Raw genomic sequence first — 23,841 nt, 5'->3', positions numbered from 1 at the left:
AGTGTTTCACACAAGAAATTGTTAACCCCATGTCTTTTTTTTCACACTGCTCACAATTGAATTTACCTGGGGTTGACAATTAATCCTGCATTCATAAACTGACGATTCACACTGTACAGTACATTCCTAAACACTGTGTTAATGTTCTTATTTGCACATTTGTGGGGTCAGTGTCATATATTGGGCAAATACAGTGTGCTGTCCCTTCTTTACTCCCATTGTCTGTTGATAAGTATCTAGCCATAATATTCTAACACTGCGTTCACACTGTACAATTTTGACTCCGCAATCTGGAGCAGGTTTTCATAAACCCCAAGTAAAAAGCGAAATTACAAGTGTGAAATTGTTTCTGTTCCTGGGGTTACAAGCATGGTTTGAAGCTAAAATAATCCAGGGGTAAGTGCTGTGTGAAACAAAACCGTTTGAGTGACTTTGTGTATGAAATGGCCTCCAAATGCCACTCCTACATTCAGCAGGATGGTTGGGATAGTGCCACTTGGTAGGCCCCATCTATAATACCCTACACTTAACCCTAAACATACTCACTTTGCTGAATGGCTTGCTCTTTCCCTGACAAATCAGGTAGAGATTCCATTATGAATCTCCTCAGAAGTTCTTCCCACTGGCAGCTGTTTTCAGACATGCAAGTACAGCTCCTAGTTACTTAAGTGGGATCAAGAGACACGATACATCACAAGAAATAATTCCAATGTGTTAGGCAATACTTCACTTGTTGTTTATTTATGTTAATATAAAATCGACTGAAAATACAAAACCTCTGTAGGCCTACGTGACAATGATAAAGTACGTTAAAACGATATAAATGAAGCAAACAATGTTTCCTTTTTCATTACATATATATAAAGTTGTAAACTGCTTAAGCCCCACCCACACTGAATAACACAGCTCTACCTAAAAGCAGGAAGTACATTAGTGGATCATCCCTCCAAACCACATGCAGCCGACACAGAAAAACAAAACCTACAAATTTATATTTTTGGCGCAGATGTGGATTTTTTAATGTTCTGCTGAGGCGAGCAGCCGACACTTGTAATCTTCATATCGCTGGACGCGTTTGGGCAAACAAGTACGTCTCTCTCTCTATCTGTGTGTGAATGTGTTTGTTCGTCAAATCACGACATCTTATACGGGGCTTGAAATATGCTCTATTTCAGCTCCGTTTGTTTCTTGGCTGAGCCGATGCTATGGTCGGTGGTTATATTTCTGTCATGACTGAACTTCTTGATTATGTAACCTGTCGTAGCTCGGTTTCAGCTTTACCACTTCTGTGCCAGATGTGATAGACGCATTTAACATACTGTATGTTATAGTTGCTGCCTTTTCTGTCAGTTACTCACTCATTAAAACAGATTGCACGGTTTTCAGTGCAGTTCATCATGAGATTCATGTTAACAACGAGTATTTGTTTTTCCGTGTAGCCCGAGGCCCCGATTTGTAGCAAAAATATATTGATGCCATACTTTTTATTTACTAAGTTACACTAAACTTAAGCGCGTGTCGAACAGATGCGATTAGATAACCGTCCAACGGTTACAATACTATTGTGCTTTACATTTTAATTATAATATCTGTAGTAATTATTTTGTGCTAACAGTAGAACACCTTACAGATTACTAACAGGAAGACATACTCTATGATTTTGTTGTTGTTGTTTTTTCATCGAGGGCCCTCGAAGGGTTAACAGTATTTGCACAATTCAGAGATGTAAAAGCTTTTCAAGCTTTAAAGCTTCATTTTAATCGCATAATGCTCTTCAGTTGAAGACACGACCGTGAACGATCAGTTTCCGGATGTTGTTCGGATGGAAACTAATGTGGGCGACACACAGACGTAATTTCGTCGAGAGCACCGCTGTATTGGGAAACCAGAGGCGGCGTCCCACCACCAGCTGATTCAGAACGAGTATGATCCAGGCTTTCACCCATTGACTGTTTTGGTGAAACCTCGCCCTCTTCTGACGGAGGTCCGATCAAATACAGATCGAAACTGCCTCATTTCTCAAAATCCCCGTCACGTGGAATGTCACCGAAATATTACATAGCCTACAACACATTACACAATATCCTCAGTATTGAGCTATACGTCCCACAGGAAAAGTCCCTATAAAGACGTGTTGTTTGGCACACCCTTAAAGTGATGACTGATGCCACACCACTTTAGCTAAAAAATAACTGCAAATAAAATCACACATTAAATCTCATATCGCAGTTGTTATTGACAACTTTAATAATCGCTGCATGCATAGATTCAGTCAGATGAGAAATTCAACACACTGTTCTTCATCCCCTTTTTCTTCCTCCCCATTTACTACATTCTCATCTGAAAAACTCTTATAGGTTTAGTTCACCCAAAAATTAAAATTATGTCATTAATAACTCACCCTCATGTTGTTCCAAAACCGTGAGACCTCCGTTTATCTTCGGAACACAGTTTAAGACATGTTAGATTTAGTCAGAGAGCTCTCAGTCCCTCCATTGAAGCTGTGTGTACGGTCTACTGTCCATGTCCAGAAAGGTAAGAAAAACATCATCAAAGTAGTCCATGTGACATCAGAGAATTTGTTGAAGCATCGAAAATATATTTTAGTCCAAAATTAACAAAAATTATGACTTTATTCAGCATTGTCTGACGTACGACGCTGCTAACTTGTTATCTTTGTTATTGGGCGCACCAGAAAACACGTCAACAGCAACACTGCAGTGTTGTGAACGCGCTCACAACAGACCCGGAAGAGAAGACAATGCTGAATAACGTCGTCATTTTTCTTAATTTTTGACTAAAATGTATTTTCGATGCTTCAACAAATTCTAACTGACCCTCTGATGTCACATGGACTACTTTGATGATGTTTTTCTTACCTTTCTGGACATGGACAGTTTACTGTACACACAGTTTCAATGGAGGGACTGAGAGCTCTCGGACTAAATCTAAAATATCTTAAACTGTGTTCTGAAGATAAACGGAGGTCTCACGGGTTTGGAACAACATGAGGGTAAGTTATTAATGACATCATTTTAATTTTTGGGTGAACTAACCCTTTAAAACTACATTCTGTGTTTTTACAACAGTAGTATTTTGAAAATGATAGTAGGTTTTTTCCATTCCGTTCCCATTCACTGGGAGAAATGCTGTCCGTCTAGAACACGCAGAGACATGCGGAGAGAACAGTCCCAGATCTGATGCTGGGGATATATCAGCACTCTAGGGAGGTTTCTTAGCCAGTCAGATTTTATCATTATTATTATTATAATATTTTTGTTTTAATTTTTTTATGTCTTATATTTAGTTTGATTACCAAATAAGGAAAATATTTTTGGGTCCATTATGTACATTCAGAATATTCTTTTTGCCAAATATTTGCAGTGGATATTCATTCTAGGTGCAGGGCCGTGAGGGGCCAATTAAAGGGCTAGTTCACCCAAAAGGATACAAAAGAGTTTGGATTTCCCAGAGTGCACTGTTGTTTCAACTGTGAAGTGGACACTATATCAGAATTGGGAGCTGTATCTGAACGCACAGATGCTGTGGAGAGAGATTTGAGGGATCAACATTTCTTGCCAAACAAGAATGTGACCGAATACAGCGCTGCCCAGCTTAACTTTGAAAGAGCTCCTGTCTTAAGTAGCTAAGAACAGAGAACAGTGAACCTGATGCCTGTTTAGGAGGGTGGCATTAAAGACTATACCAAAGCACATTATTCCAAAACAAATATTTAGTTCATCTCACCTGGCAAAACCTGAACCGCATTGCTAGCTATTAAAAGTTTTAACAAAGTGTGTCTAATTAATCAAGTAGTTGTCTTTTAATTAGTCTGAATCAAGCTACATTGTTTTAAGTTTTGTTTTTTTCTTTTACAACTCTTCTCAAATACCAAGTTTCAGTTTGATCACATAAAGTAATTGTTTGCTTTTCTAATTATTAAAAAACATTCCTCTCTCTATTTTGTCTCAGGAGCATGGGGCAGCATCTTGGAAAACATGAGCCACTTACTGTTCCCAAGGTATGTTTATATGTCTGTCTGCCAATCTATCGGTATGTATGTATTTATTTATATATCAGCTAACGTTTAACAGCAGGCCAAATTAGTGGTATATTTAAAATTATAATGTTAGGTAGTAGCAGTTTTTTTTTTCTTTTAAAATACTTCGCAAGTCATAGAGTTGGTCAGATTAAATCGGGTGCCTTGCATTATGTTACAGTAATTGAACCTTCATCCTGGGGAAGAAGTAAGTACAGCGTTAGTGATTGTCACTTCTTCATGTTAGAATCAATAATCACAAACATATTGACAAAACCAAGGCATTCACCATCCTGGACGCATTGCCTGGTCTCACCATGTGTGTCGGTGAGAAATCATAAATGCTGTTTCAGATATCCATGCTGATAAACATCCTTTAAAAAAAAAAAAAAAGCAAGAAGCATATACAAAGGACAACCATCTACAGCGTTACTGCTGTTTGGGGAAATATCCATTAAGGCAAGAGACAAGTGTCTTCAGAAATGAAAAAAGCCATTTCACCACATAGTCTCTAAGGTGCTACAGTATGTGTGGACTAATGTCTCAGTCCACAGTGTGTGTTGTGTTAGATCCCAGTTCAACAGCAGCTATATGCTGCCCTCTTGTTGATAATCATGGAACACAGAAATGACTTGAAATTGGCGTCTTGTTAGTGAATGTCCTGTTACAGTGAAATAATCAGTCCATGTACATCAGCTGATAAGCCAGGATGGAGAATGATGTTTAGAGAAATATTGCATTTACATTTAAAGTCTTGCTGTGTTTCAGAACTGCTGCTTGCCCTCTTCTGTTTATCACTTATTCCATCAATACCAGGATGCAGCACTTGGTATCAGCTTGCCTTGTGTGACCAATCCCAATTGATAATATGCAAATGATGCATAAATGGCATCTGTTTTAAATACAGTTTATAATACATACCAATAGCGTAATTTAAGTACTGTTATTAATAGGAGGCCTTGTGATAAAATCCCATTTTCTCAACCAGATTTTGATGAATTCACTAGCCAAGTTTACATACACATATTTTTAAGTATATTTTTATATTGAAACTCCAAGGTGTGAATAGATCTGGAAACTTCAGGAATCAAAAAAAAAAAAAAAAAAGTGCATTCGTGTACACACTTGAAGTGTGTTAATTTTTTTATCTGGTAAAAAGACACATGCATAAACAGGCAAAAAACAACAACAACAAAAAAACAAATAGCCCTTCTGGATTCTGAAAGCACTGGCATATATAGAGCCATCAGTAGCACCACTCCCTGTGTGCACCAGTCTTTGCTAGATAGCACAGATATCCAGTATGACTGGAGGAAAACTATTTTACAAAAGCACTACAGCTGGATTTATTTGGTTTAATTCTCATTGGTTATTTAATCATGCAGTTACACAAAACCAAATATATACATGGAGTTGTCAGTGTTTCTGTCTTAGTTTTACATTACTAAAAGAATGGGTAGAGATTTTCTGATCTGAAATTCCATGTATTGATACAAGAAGAGGCGTGAGGACAAAGTAAAGTGGGTTTACTGAACGTTTTGAATGCCTTTACTGTGCATAATACAGTGTGTATTGAAGACAAGTGTTCACATGCAGTTTAACGTTTGGATCAAGTGCAGTGTAATTATAAAACATAAAAAAAGAAGATAAAGGATAACCCAAGCAGGAGACCGACTTGTACCGGGATTACAAAACAGAGATCTTATTTGTCACACATGATCATCGTTTTGAGATCTCTAGATTCCTTTATGGGTTATAACCTTTTGTATAACATATGCAATCATATATCTTTCATTAGTTGCTTCAAGCAATCAAGCTTTATAACATTCATGGATGTGAAGACATCTTTTTTTTAATTATTATTATTATTAAGCTGGAGTATCTTAAGTTACACAGATGATGAGTCAGAGCTGTTGTAATTGATCTACACCAAGGCTACAGTTTAGGTGTGACTGAAGTGTAAATTGCCCTTTACCTGTGTATTGGATTGTACCACTGGAAAACACCACTTTTTGGGTTTAGTCGTTTTTATTATTAAATATCTGGGCTCATTTTACTTCAGAAGGAAAAGGAAACTTGTGTGTCCATGTACACTGCTTGAATATTTAGGTTTAGTATTTCTAAAAGTGAAGCACTGATTATATCTTGCAATGTAATTACTATTTGTGTTGCATTTAAGCTTGTATTACTTGGTTGTGCATGTAAAACTTTGTATTTGTATTTTTGAAGGGATCCTCAACAGTATCTGAACGCATCCCAACAGACTCACCGGAGTCACAGGATGAGGTATTTGGTAAGAACATACTTTTGTGTTATTTAAATAATTTATTTGCATAATTGTTGCCTGTATATCTACTGCTCTGGGCATTGCTGGTTCACTCATCATTGCCCAGCTTCTCGAGAGCTTATAGCAGATCAATATAGCAAGGCCACTCTAATAGACTAGTTTAGGCAAGATATGCTCATTATTGCACTGCAGCCTTTGTTTTAGTAGTCTAGTTGTGTAACTTTTAGGCTGCCATTAAATGTCTGTAATTCGAACTGATGAAACCCGAACCCTGTCATTGGAAAGCATCTTGGATGACTCCCTAATCTCAGCCCATCGATAAACTGTCCCGGGGGCCTGGAAACCCTAGTGGCATTCCTGAATATTACACACAAAGCACTTTCTGTGTTTGGCAAGCTCTGATCCCACAGGACGGCTTTACACACAGGTTATGAGTCCATCTGGAAACCAAATCATGTTTACAGTGTATTGAATCGATATAATAAGCACTAGTCACTGGATTTGATGACATTTGGCAAATCAAAAATATACTTTAGCTTTGTATTTTAATCTAGTTTTGTTTTTGTAAAGTAGGTAGGAAGGAAACTAGATATACTAGACGTATTTATTACTTTAGGGCAAAGAAATGAACATGCAGAAACACATATGCAGAAGTCTATTATTTCCCTACTACCATTCAGAGCCATTATCTGAGTTGGTGTGAAAAGTGGGAAGTGTGTTGGTGTGGGCAGCAGTAGGTACTGAGAAGTTGTTCCACATCATCATCACTGATAACATATGGTGGATTGCTCGAGAGGTATAATACGAATCTTAAAATTCGGCTGCTTAAAAAAGATTTTCACATTTTTTCTCTGCATGTGTGTTTTTAAGTGAGTAAGCAGTGGTGTATCTACTGCATGTGTAAGGTTGTTGGAGCTAACACCAGCTGGCACAGGCTCCAGAGAGACTACAGGCTTCTGCATCCATATTCAAAAGCTCATATTGTTCAGAAAGCTAGTCCGTCACTGCCTCACTGTTCATGGCCTAAACCTCATTGTTCTCTTTCTCTTGATATGTGTGGAAATGATTTTATCAACTCATCTACTAGTCCTGCAAACTATTTTAAACACCATTTTTTTGTTTGAAAAATAAACATGCATACTTTTGTTTATATATGAGATAACATTAACTGATAAATTGCATGGGAACTACATCAGAATCATTTGTGAGTTTAACTGGGGGAAAATACTAAAAGATGATTGAACATTAAAGAAGTGGTGGCCAGTTACAACATCTACAATATATATTTTCTCTTGTACGTTTATGTACATTTTAGTCACAAATATTGTTAAAAAAAGTTAATGTTCATATTTGTTAGTTGCCCTGGAGTTTAGTGATTTTCCCCATATAGAATCAACATATAAACCCAGATATATACCTTTTATTAAATGTCTTAATTCAAGTGTAATCAAATTGTATTTAATTTGATGTTCATTAGTCTAAACATATGTAGCAATTGATTGTTCCAAGCTCAAATTCACTATTTGCTGTTTAAGTGGAAAAACTATGTCCAAAATAGAAACTTTTATTTTAAAATTTATTTCTTCTGGAGTCCAACTGGCTTTTAGTAGTTGTCCAGTAGTAGTCAGTGACAAAACTCCTCATCATGTTTGTGATCTACACAACAAAACAGTTTCTCTTCCAAACTTCATGTGCCATGTACTAGATAAAATTATCAAGGGCAAATATTAACCGGTCAGGTATGTATGATAGAAGTCGAGTCATAGTCACCTTTATTTATATAGCGCTTTAAACAAAAAAAGACTGTGTCGAAGCAACTGAACAACATTCATGAGGAAAACAGTGTGTCAATAATGCAAAATGACAGTTAAAGACAGTTCATCATTGAATTCAGTGATGTCATCATCTCAGTTCAGTTTAAATAGTGTCTGTGCAATCAATTGCAATCAATAGAACTTTGAAGTTTGCTGTAGAAATGACTGAAATTGTACTTCCCAGAATACTTTGCATGGGACATAATGTTGTTCCACAAAGCTGTTTGCACTGTGCTCTATGGTCACTTAATATTATATTCTTCCTTTAAAGTTTTATTTTACATAATCATCTGCTGGACAAAACACATGTTTCTGCTCCAGGCCTTCTTCAGTGCATTGAATAATTAAATACCTCCATGTACTTTTTATATCATTAATTATATTTACATCATCATTCCATCATAACTACATCATTCCATCATCAACAATTTTGAGTCTATAAAAACACATATTCCATTTAAATGCTTAAATGCTTTTTCTATTTGTATACAACACAAATGTTCACATCCACCAATGCACTGCACAATACATCCTTGGCCATGCATCATCTATCATAATTGCATAATGGTAAAATGCTTAAAGGCAAGTTTTAAAGAATGTGCAAAAAACAAAAAACAAAAACAGGATTCCGAACCACTGACACAGAAACTTGTAAAAATAGTTTTGCAGTCTAGATGTAATATTTTTCTGGCCAAAATATTTTGACAGTCTAAATAGATCAGCTGTAGCTTAGTTTTGTAGTTGTTAGTTGTATTCTGCTGTGGTTTGCGTGTAGAGAATGAGTTGAGGGATAGCTGTTGAATGCTCAATGGCAGTCAAACAGATAAGGGACTGTCTTTGGGGCCTGTGGGCGCCCTTGGGCTCTCGTGAATGCTGCTATAGAGAGGATGTCATGCAAGGGTGGGAGGTCTGGACACCGACCGCATGCCTATAGCCCCTCTCACAGACATGCTTCCCGTGCCTCAGTCCCACTGCTTCATTCTGTGTGGGTCTGTTTGTTACAGCAGGGCTTTCGCTGGCTGGGGTGAAGTTCTCTCTCAAATCTGATCAATCTGGGAAGCATCTTTCACATCTATTATAGTATAGTGATGTTTGAAATCTTAGGTGCATGATCCAGACACTGTAACCATACACACATAGAAGGAGATTGTACACACTAGCAGAATAACAAGTCCAAAATACACAATTCTAAAAATAAAATAAAATACAGATTAGTTAAATGACCCAACAAGGAGATTTTGTGTTCTGCTAATGGCCAAACTCATTAATTATAGCAATCTTCCAACTGTCCCAAAATAAGTATATTATAATTTGTTATTCAATACTATCTAATGCCAAATGGTGAAATGCACTTCTAGATGTTAGTGTTATATAGTTTTCTATTAAACAAATAAAATGAGTGAAAGCATAGGAATTAATTGCGACACAATCATTTATTAGTTTATTTATTGTACACTGCACTTTCACACAACATGTGCAGAAAAATACATAGAAGTGTATTTCTAAATCCCACATTCCACCAGGTGTCTATGCTTATTGCTCACTGCCATCTTGGAAATCGGTGCTGCCATTCATACTGCCTGAGTGAAATGTCATGTTATAATCACTGAAGCCGATAACACTGCAAAATGAATGTCTTATTTACATTGTTGTTTTTTATAATGAAAGGAAAGGTATGGGCTTTGGCTGAATTATGAAATTGGAAGAGCTCAGAATAATTTTCCTTTAATTCTTTTCTTTGAATGTGTGCAAAGGATTGTGGGTTATCAAAGAATATAATATTTAATTTGTTAAATGTAAACGATATAAATATTGCTGTCAGAAATGCTATTTATTATTAATATATACAGAGAATTTTTCATATCAGCAGACAATATCCCATACAAAATAATGCTACAAAAGCACCACATCACCGAGTATTTTACACCGATAGTGTAAAATATATTCTGAAGTAAGATTGTATTTGTTCTATTAGCTTTTACATATGTTTAATCAATAGATTAAATTTACACTAAGACTCTATTCCAAACCAAAAAAATAATTTGCATTGCACAATAACAACTGCAATAAATGATGTTATGAGGTTAAGGTTTTAAATACAATTTTGAATATACAAATAAGAAATGCTGGGGGGGATACATACTTTTAAACATACAAAATGCACTAGTAGGTGGCGGTAAGTCACTTAATGAGTGAGTCATTGAGTCATTTAATTAACGGATTCATTCAAAATGCTGACTCATTCAGTAACAGAACACAGCTGCTTGCACGAGATTGCGCAATACTTCTGCTGCGATCTTTCTTTTGACCTTGGAACTATTTAAGTGGGTGAAAGGAACAAAACCGTAAATATTGCGTTTAAAATGTAATCTTAATTACGTGACTACTTAATTAGTTGTTAACTAAAGTCAATTTAACATTTGCAATCGTAAGAATATTCGCCAGTTATGTTGCTTAGCTACACATCGTTATAAATAAATAAAAAAAAACTCAAAAAGAAACTCAAACTTTAAATCAAATTTTCAACTTTTTACTTCTAAAATGTGTATACATTTTTTTTTACTTATAAATTTCTACACATTTTATACTATGTGTCCTATTCAACTTTTTTTGCTCATTTCATACACTCATTTGATTTGACTTCTCCATAAATGTCCCTTACAAAAAGACTGTCAGCAGCGCGAGCTTATACAGCTTGACATTGATACCAGAAATACACTATCCATTACCAATTTCTGTTTATGTTGGATGTAATACGATCAGAGGAATCAGTCCTGTGTTTCAGTGCTTCATTGGTTATTTCTTGTCATTTAAGTTTAAACCAGGAAATTTAAACAAGAATTGCCTGGAATTTGTTTTTGGTGCTTTCCACTTTGCATTTAGACACACACTTCCTCTTAAGTTTTAATTTGGGCAACCATGTTTTCACAAAAGCCAACATCATCGACTTGGCTTGAATATTATCAAACCACTGTGGGCAGTTTCAGAGACAAGAGTGGAAAGATTTGCTCCTCCAACATCAGTGGTGGTTTGATATAAAACATTCAACTTGAGACAATTGTTGAATTGTTTTATGAATCTATTCAAGAAGGTTGGAAGCTGCATTAAAGGCGAATGGTGGTAAAATACCTTCATGGGTAACTCCACTCCAAAATGAATTTTTTTTTATTAATCACTTACCCCCATGTCGTTTCAAACCCATAAAAGCTTTGTTCATCATCAGAACACAATTTAAGATATTTTGGATGAAAACCGGGAGGCTTGTGAGTTGTGACTGGCCCATGAATTGCCAAGTAAAATACACCGTCAAGGTCCAGAAAAGTATGAAAGAAATCGTCAGATTTCAAATAGTCCATCAGTGGTTCAACTGTAACGTTATGAAGTGACAAGAATACTTTTTGTAAACGAATAAAACAAAAATTACGACATAATTACAATTTGTCTTCTCTGTCTCTCCGCATCACCCTAGTGCCATTTTGGAGACTATGAGCTGAACGCAGTCAGTGTACGCTCTTCTGTGTCAGCCCTGCCACAAGGATACATTTTCTACATATATTTATGCTTTGATTTGAAAGAAAAATCCTTCTGCACATCCTTGTGGTGCGCAAACACATTTGTAACCCATATGAACAGTATATACTGCAAAAGATGCTCTGAAATTCACTTGTGACAAAAAAATAAGAATAAGGCTAATAACATTTCTATAGAAAATAAAGCGTTTTAAATAGCTGCCTCTAAATGTTTTTCTCTTTTTGGGCCTGCCTTAATGATTGCTTTGGAGCCGCCACACCTTACGAGACGGACTTCAGAAGTTAGATGAGTTTCACTTTGCCGAGAACTCACAAAATCCAGCCTGGGGAAGTTGTTACAGTCACACTGTTTCTTTTGTCCTTCTACAATAACTTTGTGGTGGCACAAAGAAGCTCTGTAAGAAACACCAGAATTCAGATTCTCTTGTGTTGTGTGAGACAGTAGCGGCTTTGTCTGGCTTCAAACCTGACCACCTCCCGAGGAAGCACTGCTCTGAAATCGATGAATATCTAGAATATCTAGCTCCGTTTTATAAAAAATATACAGAATCATTAAAACTACTAAGTTTCCATAATGTCTCATGTTTATTGAATTGCTTCTGGATCTTTTTGTCAAAGAAATGTGATTGGTATTGCAATGAACAATTTTTTTTTTTTTTTTTGAGTTTTTGACAATCTGTAGCACTTGTTGCCTGCACAGCAGTGGGGGGGTGGTAGGTGATGACAATGATCTTACTGTCAAATGTCAGATAACTCCGATGTTTCTGTGCAGGACTGGGGGAGGCGGACCTCAACCAGAACAATGGGTGCTCCAGCAAGAGTCCAGTGGTGACTGACTCCATGAACGCTGCAGTAGATCACAGCAGCTGGAACCATCCGAACACAGCCGACCCTGATGCCTCGGAGCCCCGCCCACACTTGGTCCGCCTCTTTTCTCGAGATGCCCCAGGTCGCGCGGACAACACCTTCAAAGACCGCCCCTCGGAGTCTGATGAGCTGCAGACCATCCAGGAGCACAGCGGTGCTAGTTCAGAGTGCGGTTCCGATTGTGCAGAGCAGGACCTAAATTAGATTTCCTCTTTGCCTACTCTTTCCTCATTCCTGTTTTGGGAAAGAAAAAAAACCACCGCTGCAGAGATTAAAGCAGAAACTTAGCATGGCATCTGCAAGCTCTTCACAGTCAACATTCAGGCTGGGCCGCACTAAGAAGAACCCAACTGTTATGGATCAGATCGGAAAGTTCTTTGGAGGGGATAAAAAGAAGAAGGGAAAGGTGAGGATTGAGCAGGCATTCCGAGTTCTCCACATGAGCCTTTACTACTGTTCTATTTGCTTGAATTTATCTTGACCCGCAATTATGGTTTTGATTTGAGTAAATGAGTTGCGTGTGATTTTTATTTCTTTTCTTATTGACTTTTAACTCTTTATCTCTACGTTTATTACATGCTACACCTGCTGTCATAGAGTCTCCAGTATTGAATAAAGCTGCGATTTGATTTGTTATAGGAATTTACTGTGATTCAGGGATTCAGCGTACAGTGTGATGCTTATAAACACGACTCTTAGCTTTTATAAAATGTTCAGATGTATTCCAAATGGCTGTGTAGGATCAAATTTGTGTTTTTACGACTTTTCAACATTTCTGTTGCTGTCATGAAAAGTTCTGTACTAAACCGAAAAGATGGTACGTATAGCGTATTGTAAAAAATGAAAATCTATGACTTTTTTCTTATACAGTGTGTGAGCGATGAATAGTATATATTTGATAGCCATTTCAGAATCCGGTTATCTTCTAACATCATGGTGTTAAGGGAGCACCTCAGGGTTTTTCACGGTACAGCAGAGGCCATTACCGATCAGTATGGTTTCTAAAATGAATCTGCATAGTTTTGGAAATGATCTTTAACAGTCGTTTGCTTGTGAAATTATGCCACTTCTAGAGCCTTAACTTTTGAGAAAAGAATCAGGTAAATATTTTCCTTCTAAAATAAAGATATTCAAGCTGTTCGGTGACAAACGCCAAAGTTGGGAAACTTCTTTGCTTTGTGGGAAAATATGAAATGAGATCTTGATGTAAGTTTGGATTTGTGACCTTAATTTTAAAGTGCCATATGATGGTTGAAATGTAACGTTGCAGATTTACTGACTTGTGCAGCGTGTAACATTTTGATTAACTATTTTTTTTAATTCATTTGTGAATTTTTACTAATTTTGTGGGGGATAATAATGTTAAATAATGTGACCGAGATTGAGATGTCATAGTTCCAGTTGTATAATAGTTTTGCTGCTGCTTCAGCCAGATATCCCAAACATGCCTCAGGTTAACTCATCTCTCCTATGGAACAATTTGATCCTTCAGTGTTAATACCTCACTAGTAACCCCTATAGATTGTGTCCCATTTGTAACACTTTGTATTGTAACCACAACAGCATGTGTAACATTCTAGAACAACCCTGAAGCTGTTCCTTATCCCGATTCTGTCCTGAGCTTTTTGACATTTGCTTGATTAAAATATATCTAACAACTTGAACACTGGCTTTTTATTTGACAGTTTTATTGGTGTGGTCACTATGTGAATTAGAAATGTGTTATATTAACCTTTTAATTTATTTTGCACTGACAGTAAAACTGCTAATATTTGAATACAGAACACACAGAAATGTTAACATTTGCTAATAAGCCATTACAGATATGAAAACAACACTATAGATGTATTTATGTGTTTTTGTTTTATTTATTTTGTATTTATTATCACTTTCCTTTCTGCAAACGTTGGGCAGTATAGTAAAAAATACTATTAATTAATGATTACTATTTGATGAAGATTTATAATTATATAAACATTTAGAGGATGCATTTGCTCCGACATTGTTTAAAAGCTAGTTTCTTTAGAAAATTCTTAAATTTTTAAACTTCCAATGTAGCCAGTTGGATTCAAAATGTTTAAAGCATAATTCAGTTAAAAAAAAATGCAATGCTTAACCTTACTAACAAGCAAAACAACTAACATATACTTTCTGTAGTCGCCCATTGAGCAATATGTGGTAACTGCTCAACAACATGTAGAAGAAAGGGGATTTCAGAATGATTTCAGTTTAAGGATTGCCCCAATGCCTCAGTGAGGCAACCGTTTCATCTTAATAGTAAGATGAAACCGAATGCAAGGGTGAAGTTGTGTTGACGGTTCTATGAGAGGAAACTGAGCATGATGCCACAAGGCTTCATAAATCACAAAGTGATTCACAAAAAAAGAAAGTTTGTTCACAATGGCCACCTTCTCTTCCTGGGCTAACACTAGAACTGATTAAACGTGAAAGCCCAGACTCCATACCTCAGTGAGTCCCAGATGGAAATGAGTTTAGCCCTTTGGTGGTTTCCCAATGTGTTCCTCCCATCTCTCCTTGGCCGTCATCCTTCTCTCAAGCCTAAGGTCAAACCCCAAGTCGGATCTTCAAGATCGCCTGTTTGCAGTCTGGAAAAGAGCTGATAAGCCAGACACATTGTTGCTTAACATAAGTGTACATGAACATCACTCAGGCAAATTTTTTTTCCCAAGCAGAAAATCAAAATAGTTATAATACCTAAACACTGGGAATGGGAGACGAATGGGAGTCTATGCACTATTTTTAAGTTGCTGACACAGTATCTCATATTTTCCAGTAAAGGATGTTTTTTTTTTTCTTAATGCCCATTCCTTAATTTACACAATCATTTCATGTGTAAACCAATGCAAGTAAAACAAAAATAAATCGTAAATAGAACAAGTTCATTCTGTACATTTAAAAAAGATTAAAAATGAAAGAGCAAACTGACATGATGAATATACTGTATCCAAAGAAAACTAACAGAGACGGGCCTAACAATTAATCAATCACAGCATGACTGACGATGCCAAACACTGATGGTATTCAACTTGAAGTCAGCTGCTTCTTCTCAGAGACAGACATGGGTTGCAATGGACCTAGCTGAGATCATTGTGTTAGGAGTTGTAGTGTGACGCACGTCCTGATATTGCTGAGTTAGATGTGTTCCTAGGTCAACATATTTTGTTGACCCTGGAACAACATTTTACTCAAAAAATGTAGTCTTGACCATATCCCTACACCTAAACCTAACCTTAACCATATTCCCTAAAATCAGAGGAAATGATAGATGAATGACACTGATGCACCAAACAGTGATTTTAAGCGTAAACTTCACAAAATCTATAAACTGGTTCTTCAAATCTGATTGGTTAATCACAATGTTGTTACAGGGACAACAAAGATGTTCTGCGTAGTGACTGGCAGGCTAAGATCATGGAATGCAGAGACTGTAGTAAAGTCTTACTCGTTGATTAGGTCTCTGTTGTGGTTTTAGCTGGCCCTGGCATGATGTGTGTGTGGCCTTTGCTGACATCTACAATGAGTGATTGTCTGGGTGTAGAGATTGCTGGTCATGAAGGGCTACGTTATGATCTTTGATGAATATGATTGAATCTGCAATCTGGATACAGTCTGGATCAGGTTGACTAGGGTAACCTCGGGATAAGTCTGAGGACGAGCGATCGAGTGCAGATGCCAGTTTTTTTATTTTCAGATCCAGTTTAAATTGAACTGCATTAAAAATGTTTATAAAGGAGGCAGCATGATGACTCTGATGCCTCAAAACAAGAAGATCACTGGTTCGAGTCCCAGCTAAATCAATAGGCCTTATTCTCACCATGTTTGCAAAAGTTTCCTCCAGGTGCTCTAATTTTCCCCACAATCCAAATTGCCTGTAGATATGTGTGTGTGAGCCCTTTGATGGACTGGAAGGTGTCCCTCACCTGTAGCCCGAGTTGCTGGGTAAGGCTTCAGTATTCCTGTGATACTACAGACGATAAGCCATTTATGGATACAAAGACCTGTTCAACACCAAGACTTGAATAAATGTCTATTAATGTGTCTGTTCAGACCAACATGAGCATCAGTCAGTGTGATAGATTTAGAAAAATCTCTTTTCCATCTCATTGTGAAGAAATATGGCCAACCGCTGATGTTAAAAACACACATTAAACCATGACTCGTGAACAAAGTTTTTAGCTAAGGAACAGTGAATAGCAGAGGAAAAATCTCGTACTGGCTTTCATGTCCCCGTCGCTGTGTCCAAAATAGGATACTGTAAAGTATGTACTACATTTGGTTTGAAACTTGCTTAGAATAAAAAAAAGTTCTGTTTAGTAAGAATGTGTGCAGTATGAATGAAATTTGGATGTATTGCATTCACCTTGTCATTGTCATGTGATCTACATCATGTGATCACTTGCTTCACTGCCATTCACAAATCCTTTCCATTGACCACATGGGATAGTTTAGTGTCCATCAGATGTGCACTTCAGAATCTCACTGGAAGCAGTAAGTAATCTGGGTACTTTTTGCCTACTGTTTTGGTATTTGATGTTGTTTGATAAATGCCACAGTGAATACAAATATCTCTGACTTTCTTTCTTCTCTGTGACAAGCAGGTGTCCAAAATGGAAAGTTATGTAGCATTTTGTGTCCCAGAGTAACCAGGCTATTTTCTGTCTTTCTAAAAGAGCCATGTACTGTCAAAGAGAGAATCTGCAAGTTCATTCAGCTCTTCTACTGTTTTTTTATGCAGTGCTCTGAACAGAAAAATTGCATGCAAAAGTGCCTAACACTGTTGGGGTAGACAGGCCTTAAGATTCCCTATATAATATAGTTCAAAATAACTTGTCAAACATATATTATAGCATTTCTCTGGGAGTTTAAAACCAGACATTTATTTTTTGAGGAACTTGCAGAAGTATTTTTTTTTACAAACTTCCTCACTATTATCATCACTAGTTTGTCTGGCAAATAAGAGATGTGAAAGCTGGTGTATGTACTGAGCTAAACCTAGACCACAATGTTACTATATATATATATATATATATATATATATATATATATATATATATATATGTATGAGATATGCTTGTTACTGAATTATTGTATTTTTTCACGAAGAGTTCAAGGACCAAAATGTATTTTCGATGCTTCAACAAATTCTAACTGACCTGATGTCACATGGACTACTTTGATGATGTTTTAAGTACCTTTCTGGGCATGGACAGTATACTTTTTCTTTTTCACCAATGAAGATCATCTCCTCGATGACTCAAGAACCCAAAGAAAAAAAAAAAGAAACTCAGCCTGCTGTTCACTGCCATGAGAAAGAGCGGCAGCAGAAGAAGCCAGAAGCCTTCCCCTGTCACTGATGACTCCATGTCATTGACAGCTTCGGGATGCTGAAGAGTGGTCGTGTTCCTGCGAAGAACCTAAAACCATGTCTTTGATGCTTCCCAGCAGGGACAGCAAGCTGATCTGCTTTCTAAACAAGGCTCAGTCTTGCTTGGTTGGCTCCATAAGAGCACCCCCATGGCCTTCATTCAAGATGTTGACTGATTTCTATCAGTGGATCTGAAAGACACTTACTTTCACGACCGGATAGCCCCCCATTAAAGACCTTTCTTGAGATTCGCATTCGAGGGAGTGACCTGTCAGTATACAGTCCTGCCATTCGGACTGTCTCTGGCACCACACACTATTACAAATCTTAACCAGATCAGAACAGGAACTCAACGCTCTTAGGTCACTGCTGCCCAGCCACCTTGAGCGGCTTGGGTTGAGAATCAATTTAACCAAGAGCTGTTTGTCTCCAAGCTAGTGAGTTGTCATTCTGGGGACAGTTATAGATTCTGCACATATGCAGGCATGGATTATGCCGGAATGCTCCTTGACTGTTTAGCAGCCTGCTACACGAGGCCTCTTCAGTATTTTCTCAAAGCACATGTTCCGTCCCACGCTTGACGCCGGGGATGTTTTCAGTCCCCTGGTAAAATCTCTCCTGTTTCAATTAGGCCTGTTTCTGTTAGGACTGACCTCCAGAAGGAAGGTGGTCACAACAGATACCTCCAACTTACGTTAGGGAGCTCTGTATGAGGGCAGACCAGTATCTGGCTTCAGGTCAAACCTGCAGCAATGCTTACACATCAACTGCCTCGAGATGATGGTGTTTTTCTAGCCCTAAAAACCTTCCTACCAGCCTCAAAGCAGCACCATGTCCTGGTCCGTTCTGACAACATGACAGTAGTAGCCTTTATTAATTACCAAGATGATCTCAGGTCATGGTCCCTTTACAGGTTGGCCTGATGCCTCCTTTTATGGGCACAAGGCAAACTCCTCTCACTGAAAGCAGTTCATGTGCCTGGCAGACTGAACCAAGGAACAGAAATGCTCGCTAGGGACAATGTGGCTCCAGGAGAGTGGAGACTACATTTTCAAACAGTTCAAATGATCTTGTCTGTCTTTGGCAGGTCAGTGGTGAACATCTCAGAACTTTCACTGTGCAATTGATTTTTCAAAACAGTGAGATGCCTTGGCCCATGACTGGTCCAGTGCTCATCTGTATGCCTTCTCTATGGTTGCCCTACTTCCTCAGGTCATCAGACGGGTCAGAGAAGTCAAATGCTCACTCCTCTTGGTGGTCCCATTCTGGAGGAATCAGATGTGTTTCCCTGGTGTGCAGATTGGAATTAGGACGTCATCGTGCAAAGTGTTATACGTTCTAACCTTTCTACAAGAGCTGCTGGAAAAGGGGTGCTCCCCTTTCATGCTCAAAGTATATGTGGCAGCTATCATGGTGAATCATTCTCTTGTGGTTGGCCAGTAAGCAGAAAACACCTAGTTGTTAAGTTTCTGAGGGGAGCTCGGAGATCGAATCCGCCTTGCCTTCCTACTGTTCCAACTTGGTCAAACAAGTGGGTGACCTGCAAGCACTGACAGATGTTCCTGTCTTGAGTTTGGGCCTAAGGACTGTAGAGTCGTCCCCAAACTGAGACAAGGCTATGTGTTACAATTACAATTACTATTGTAACCTCGGTTCTTTGAGATAAGGGAACAAGCTTTGTGTAGGCTGATAGAAATAAGGCAATGAAACAATGACTGTCACTTCAGTTGAAGGATTCTCATGAAATGGCACTCCCTTTTGGCGGGTTGAAGCGCCATTGGTTTGTGCAGTACGAATGTGAACAAATCATGCTTCAGTATCAGAGTAAACAGGAATTTCCCACAAGTGACCCTTATGTCAGGGGTTACATAAGTAGCCGGAAGGTTACCACATCTTTAGACAATGTTCAGATGTTGTTTTTTTTAAAGACATTTGTCAGATTTTTGTTCTTAAAACACTCTTATGTGTTTAACTACTTTCTTATGCATCTCATTCCAATTCTATGTTGCTAATTTCAAAATGTAATTTTAGAGCTAGTAATATAGTTAATAATATAGTTATGAAATAAAGAGGGAGGGAGATGAAGGATGTATTCAAATATGCAATCTTCCCTACTATGTACTGTAAGTGAAAAACCGTATGTGAAATGTAAAAAGCAGAATGTCAAAAATGTACTGTATTTATAATACAGTAGGCCCTCTTTTTTATCAGCCTTGGTTATGGAAGTATTTTCCCTATGAATTTTCCCCAATTTGCTACGGTCTTTAAAAGTTTAGACCACACATTTTAGTCTGAAGGTACTGTTGGGATGGAATGTTTAATGATCAGAAATGTTGTCTCTTCAACACAGGGGTCTTTTCGTGGTGGTTTATCTGGATCACCTCAAAGATCAAGCGCATCTCCTCGTCGCCGTCCAGATGAGAATGCTGTCGTGCACTTTTTCAGAAACATTGTTCGTATCTCTCTTTCCTCCTTTTCCTGTCTCTCACACTTACACATAAAAATAAAAAACACTGAAAGATTGATTTTCATTGTATTTTGCTTTTTTCCCCCCAATTAGGTTTCTCCCTCTACCCCCAAATCTAGGGTAAGTCTCAGTCTTCTGAGTTTGACAGCTATTCCCTTTCAAGAAATTTGTTAACATTATGCTTTAGGTGATTCATATAGGTTTGTTTTGAATTCACAAATAAATGTTTTCAGTTATTATGGAAAAAGCAAGATCCCTACCTCAGTCCCATACATAGTATACATCTTTATAATATTTCATTAGTAATCAGTAGCTTGTTACTTTTTTAATAACTCTCTGTTCTGACAAAAAAAAAAAGTCTCAGACTTATGCAACACTGAAAAATGATCCAATTCTGGATATACTAAAACACCTCTAAATGAAAAACCACAGTATCCACAACACTTTCTACTTTATTAACAGAAAGAGCAGAAATCCCAGAGCTCCACCAAAGGCCAGAAGGGACGTGGAGACTCCTTAACCCGCATCTTCAAATCGGTAACAGTATTTTTCATCAGTAATGAACGTGAAATCGTCATTCAAATAAAGTTTGTTTATTGTCTCTTTTTCAGGGAGGAAGCAAGTCTGCTTCATCCACCAAGCGTTGAAACCTCATTACCTTTTCCCATTCAAAGATAAAGAGGATGGAAAACGAATGCAAAAAGTTTTTTTTTTCCTAATACAGTAACATTGACATGAAAAGGCTTTCGCATTGATGTTAAACCTGTCTTCTGAATTATTCCTGTTTAGTCTTGTCAAACGTGTATTGACATAGTTGTGTATGTTTGATCTTAGAAAGTGTTTTGTCTGGTCTCTGTAGTGTCAATACTTACCTCTACACAGCTGAAGTGTAAACCGTTCCTCTCTTAGCATGTTGTGTATTAGACCTCATGTGTGTTTTCTGTACCGTTTATATGTTGATGAACTGTCTTCTTCACACTGTGTGATGGGATTTGCCAGGAGATGGTCTGCATCCCATAATGCATAATTCATGTTCTGACATCCACAATGTATATTATACTTCCACACACAAACAAACTGTTCTTAAAATGTGTGTTTGGATCCGGAGGTTTCTAATGAATTTGGTAACCATAGATTGAGTTAGTTTGAGTATGACGGTCTGATTCTGTGTCCTTTGGGCATCATATTTTGAGCCTTCATTCATTACAGTATTCATTCAAAAACAAATGGAAAAAGGGGTCTTATTTAAACTAAATAATATTTGACGTCTTCTGTGTTTGTTACATCTAATTAATGGCGACAATTAAAAGTTTGAAACTTTTTTATTTTTGTGGTTCTTTTTATGCCTATTTAGAATCAGCAAATGTTACACAAGTACGAATCCACTCGTGGCATGTAGTGGACAACTGAGGAGACTGGGTTTGATGTTTTAGTTCGGTATAAATTCATTTTACGTTAGATTTTTACACAGTTGCCGTGTTAGGCACATGGTACTTTGTACCTCACACTTTGGACTTGGTAACAAGGTACCAATATAATTTAATAATTAAATAATTTAAAATGCTTATGCTGCAATTCTACAGTAGCGAACATGTTTTGTATTTATTTATTTGGTTATGAAGGATGTCTACAGTAGTTGCCTTCTTTTTGTACCATTACTCAATAACTGATAAACGCTGCAGAAGTATTGGTGCAGTGCTTGAAAAAATAGTCATCACTCACTGATAAACAGGACATTACATTTTGAATCCATTTAGGTTCATGCAAGACTGAATTGTCATGCATATTCACTCCACTCAGTGCTACTATAAGTGCACATATAAAATCACCAACAAATACCAAAATATGTATCCAGTGTTTCAGACTTCATTTAGTTTAACTATAAACTGCTCCATGCTGTCCCACTTAATCCATAAATAAACCCATATATAAAACTTATACATTCATATGAACGGATTAAAAGCCTAAAATAAAGCTTCAGAAAAACAAAAATAAGTGAATGAAGATCAACGCTGAAAAAAACTCCTACATTTATTCTTAAATATTTTTTTGCATATTACAAAAAAGTTTGCCAAATTGTGATTATTCCTATAAAACTGATTTATATGATAGATGGAGGATTAAATCAAATAAACAGCTCTACACCTCTAGTATATTAGATTAGTCTTGTGACATACTGACAATGTCAGACAGTTGTCTGTGCTAAACAAGTGTTTTAGTTTTACCACAGGTAAGGATACAACTGAAAACTGCAGAATGTCCATTCCAATACACAATTACAATATTTACTTCAGAAGTGACAAATATGGCTCCAAATTAAAAATAGTAAAAAATAATAATAATAAAAAAAAAAATTACTCTTAAACACAAAAGCAAGTTCTGTCTTTGACTAGTTTTCTAATGTAACAAGAATTATACAAAATCATGTACATTCACATAAATAAATGTGTGATTTGTGCAATGTAAGTCACATTGCTGGCGAGAATAAAAAGATAGTAATTGGCATTGCTAATATCAAATCAAGCAAATGTTACTGAAATCAGATGCTGCTGTCAGGTGTTCATGGAAAGACTGCGGGGATGGGACACTGCCATTCTTCTGAAGACTCCTGCACCTCCTCCTCCAGATCCAGCCCTGACGGAGTCTCTTTGTCCTCCTGTGACTGTTCCTGCTGGGAATCTGACTCCGAATCGTGGTCCAGCACCACTTCTACTTCCTGTGGTTTCGCTGTGAACAAATTAAGAACAGGTTGACAGAATGAGTCAGCTTTTGCGGATATGATTAATGTTTAAAATGTTGGAAGTAAAAAATACAGACAAAGCCAATTAGAAGAAGAAGAAAAATAAATATTAGTTTACATTGTTGCGAAAAAGTCTTTTCCCTTAACAGCGAAACTTCGATTTGCATGTTTTTAGCTATTCTGTGGTAGAATTAGTTGTATGTATCAGATAATTTTCTTGCCGTGCATGCCCAAGTCTACCAAAAAGTTTCACTTTTGATTCATTTTCCCATTGGGATCCCTAAATTTAGAGTAATATATTAAGCATTTTAATGGTAAAAGTAGTACCTAAAACCAAGGCACGTCATCCAATGGCAATCCACAATGACTTTTTAGAAAAATATTTGTTTCTCATGATCTAAAAAGCATTCTGATCAGTAAAAATAAGCTGATGAGGAACTGACAGAGCTGAAGATGCTCCATTCATACCAATCAGTTTGCTGGAGGACGGCAGACAACCATGAGATCTCTTCATATGCAGCTTCATGTTGCTCTTTTGAGTGAAGCTGATAGTGCACACTTCACACCTGTAGGGCTTCTCGCCTGTGTGTTTGACCCTGTGCACCTGCAGAGCACTTTTCTGATTGAACGCTTTGTCACACTGCGGACACTTAAAGGGCCGCTCACCTGAAACCGAACAAACAGCTTAGTGGCATTAACTGCTTTGCTGTA

General features: G+C 37.3%; 3 protein-coding genes across 3 annotated transcripts in view; 2 read left to right on the top strand and 1 right to left on the bottom strand.

Moving 5' to 3' along the window:
- The first annotated feature begins 948 nt into the window (after positions 1 to 948).
- On the top strand, positions 949 to 14,201 carry LOC113060024 (myelin basic protein-like). The gene is made up of 4 exons (XM_026228795.1): positions 949 to 1,087; positions 3,973 to 4,021; positions 6,269 to 6,332; positions 12,443 to 14,201. The coding sequence occupies exons 2-4, from the start codon at positions 3,977 to 3,979 to the stop codon at positions 12,739 to 12,741; spliced, it is 408 nt and encodes a 135-aa protein (XP_026084580.1). The 5' UTR covers positions 949 to 1,087; positions 3,973 to 3,976; the 3' UTR covers positions 12,742 to 14,201.
- On the top strand, positions 12,701 to 21,715 carry LOC113060025 (myelin basic protein-like). The gene is made up of 5 exons (XM_026228796.1): positions 12,701 to 12,943; positions 20,274 to 20,375; positions 20,484 to 20,510; positions 20,853 to 20,927; positions 21,002 to 21,715. The coding sequence occupies exons 1-5, from the start codon at positions 12,827 to 12,829 to the stop codon at positions 21,035 to 21,037; spliced, it is 357 nt and encodes a 118-aa protein (XP_026084581.1). The 5' UTR covers positions 12,701 to 12,826; the 3' UTR covers positions 21,038 to 21,715.
- Positions 21,716 to 22,398: 683 nt separating this feature from the next.
- Positions 22,399 to 23,841, bottom strand: part of znf236 (zinc finger protein 236) — a 42,910-nt gene continuing 41,467 nt past the window's right edge. The window contains exons 30-31 of the mRNA XM_026228792.1: positions 23,599 to 23,796; positions 22,399 to 23,117 (exon numbers count right to left, since the gene is read on the bottom strand). Of these exons, the coding sequence (XP_026084577.1) occupies positions 22,951 to 23,117; positions 23,599 to 23,796 (365 nt within the window). The 3' untranslated portion in view covers positions 22,399 to 22,950. The remainder of the gene's footprint in view (positions 23,118 to 23,598; positions 23,797 to 23,841) is intronic.

This window comes from Carassius auratus, chromosome 41 (assembly GCF_003368295.1).
Source record: "Carassius auratus strain Wakin chromosome 41, ASM336829v1, whole genome shotgun sequence".
In the NCBI taxonomy this organism is placed as follows: Eukaryota; Metazoa; Chordata; class Actinopteri; order Cypriniformes; family Cyprinidae; genus Carassius; species Carassius auratus.
The sequence above is the reverse complement of the archived record's forward strand: the minus strand, read 5'-3'. Positions and strand labels throughout refer to the sequence as shown.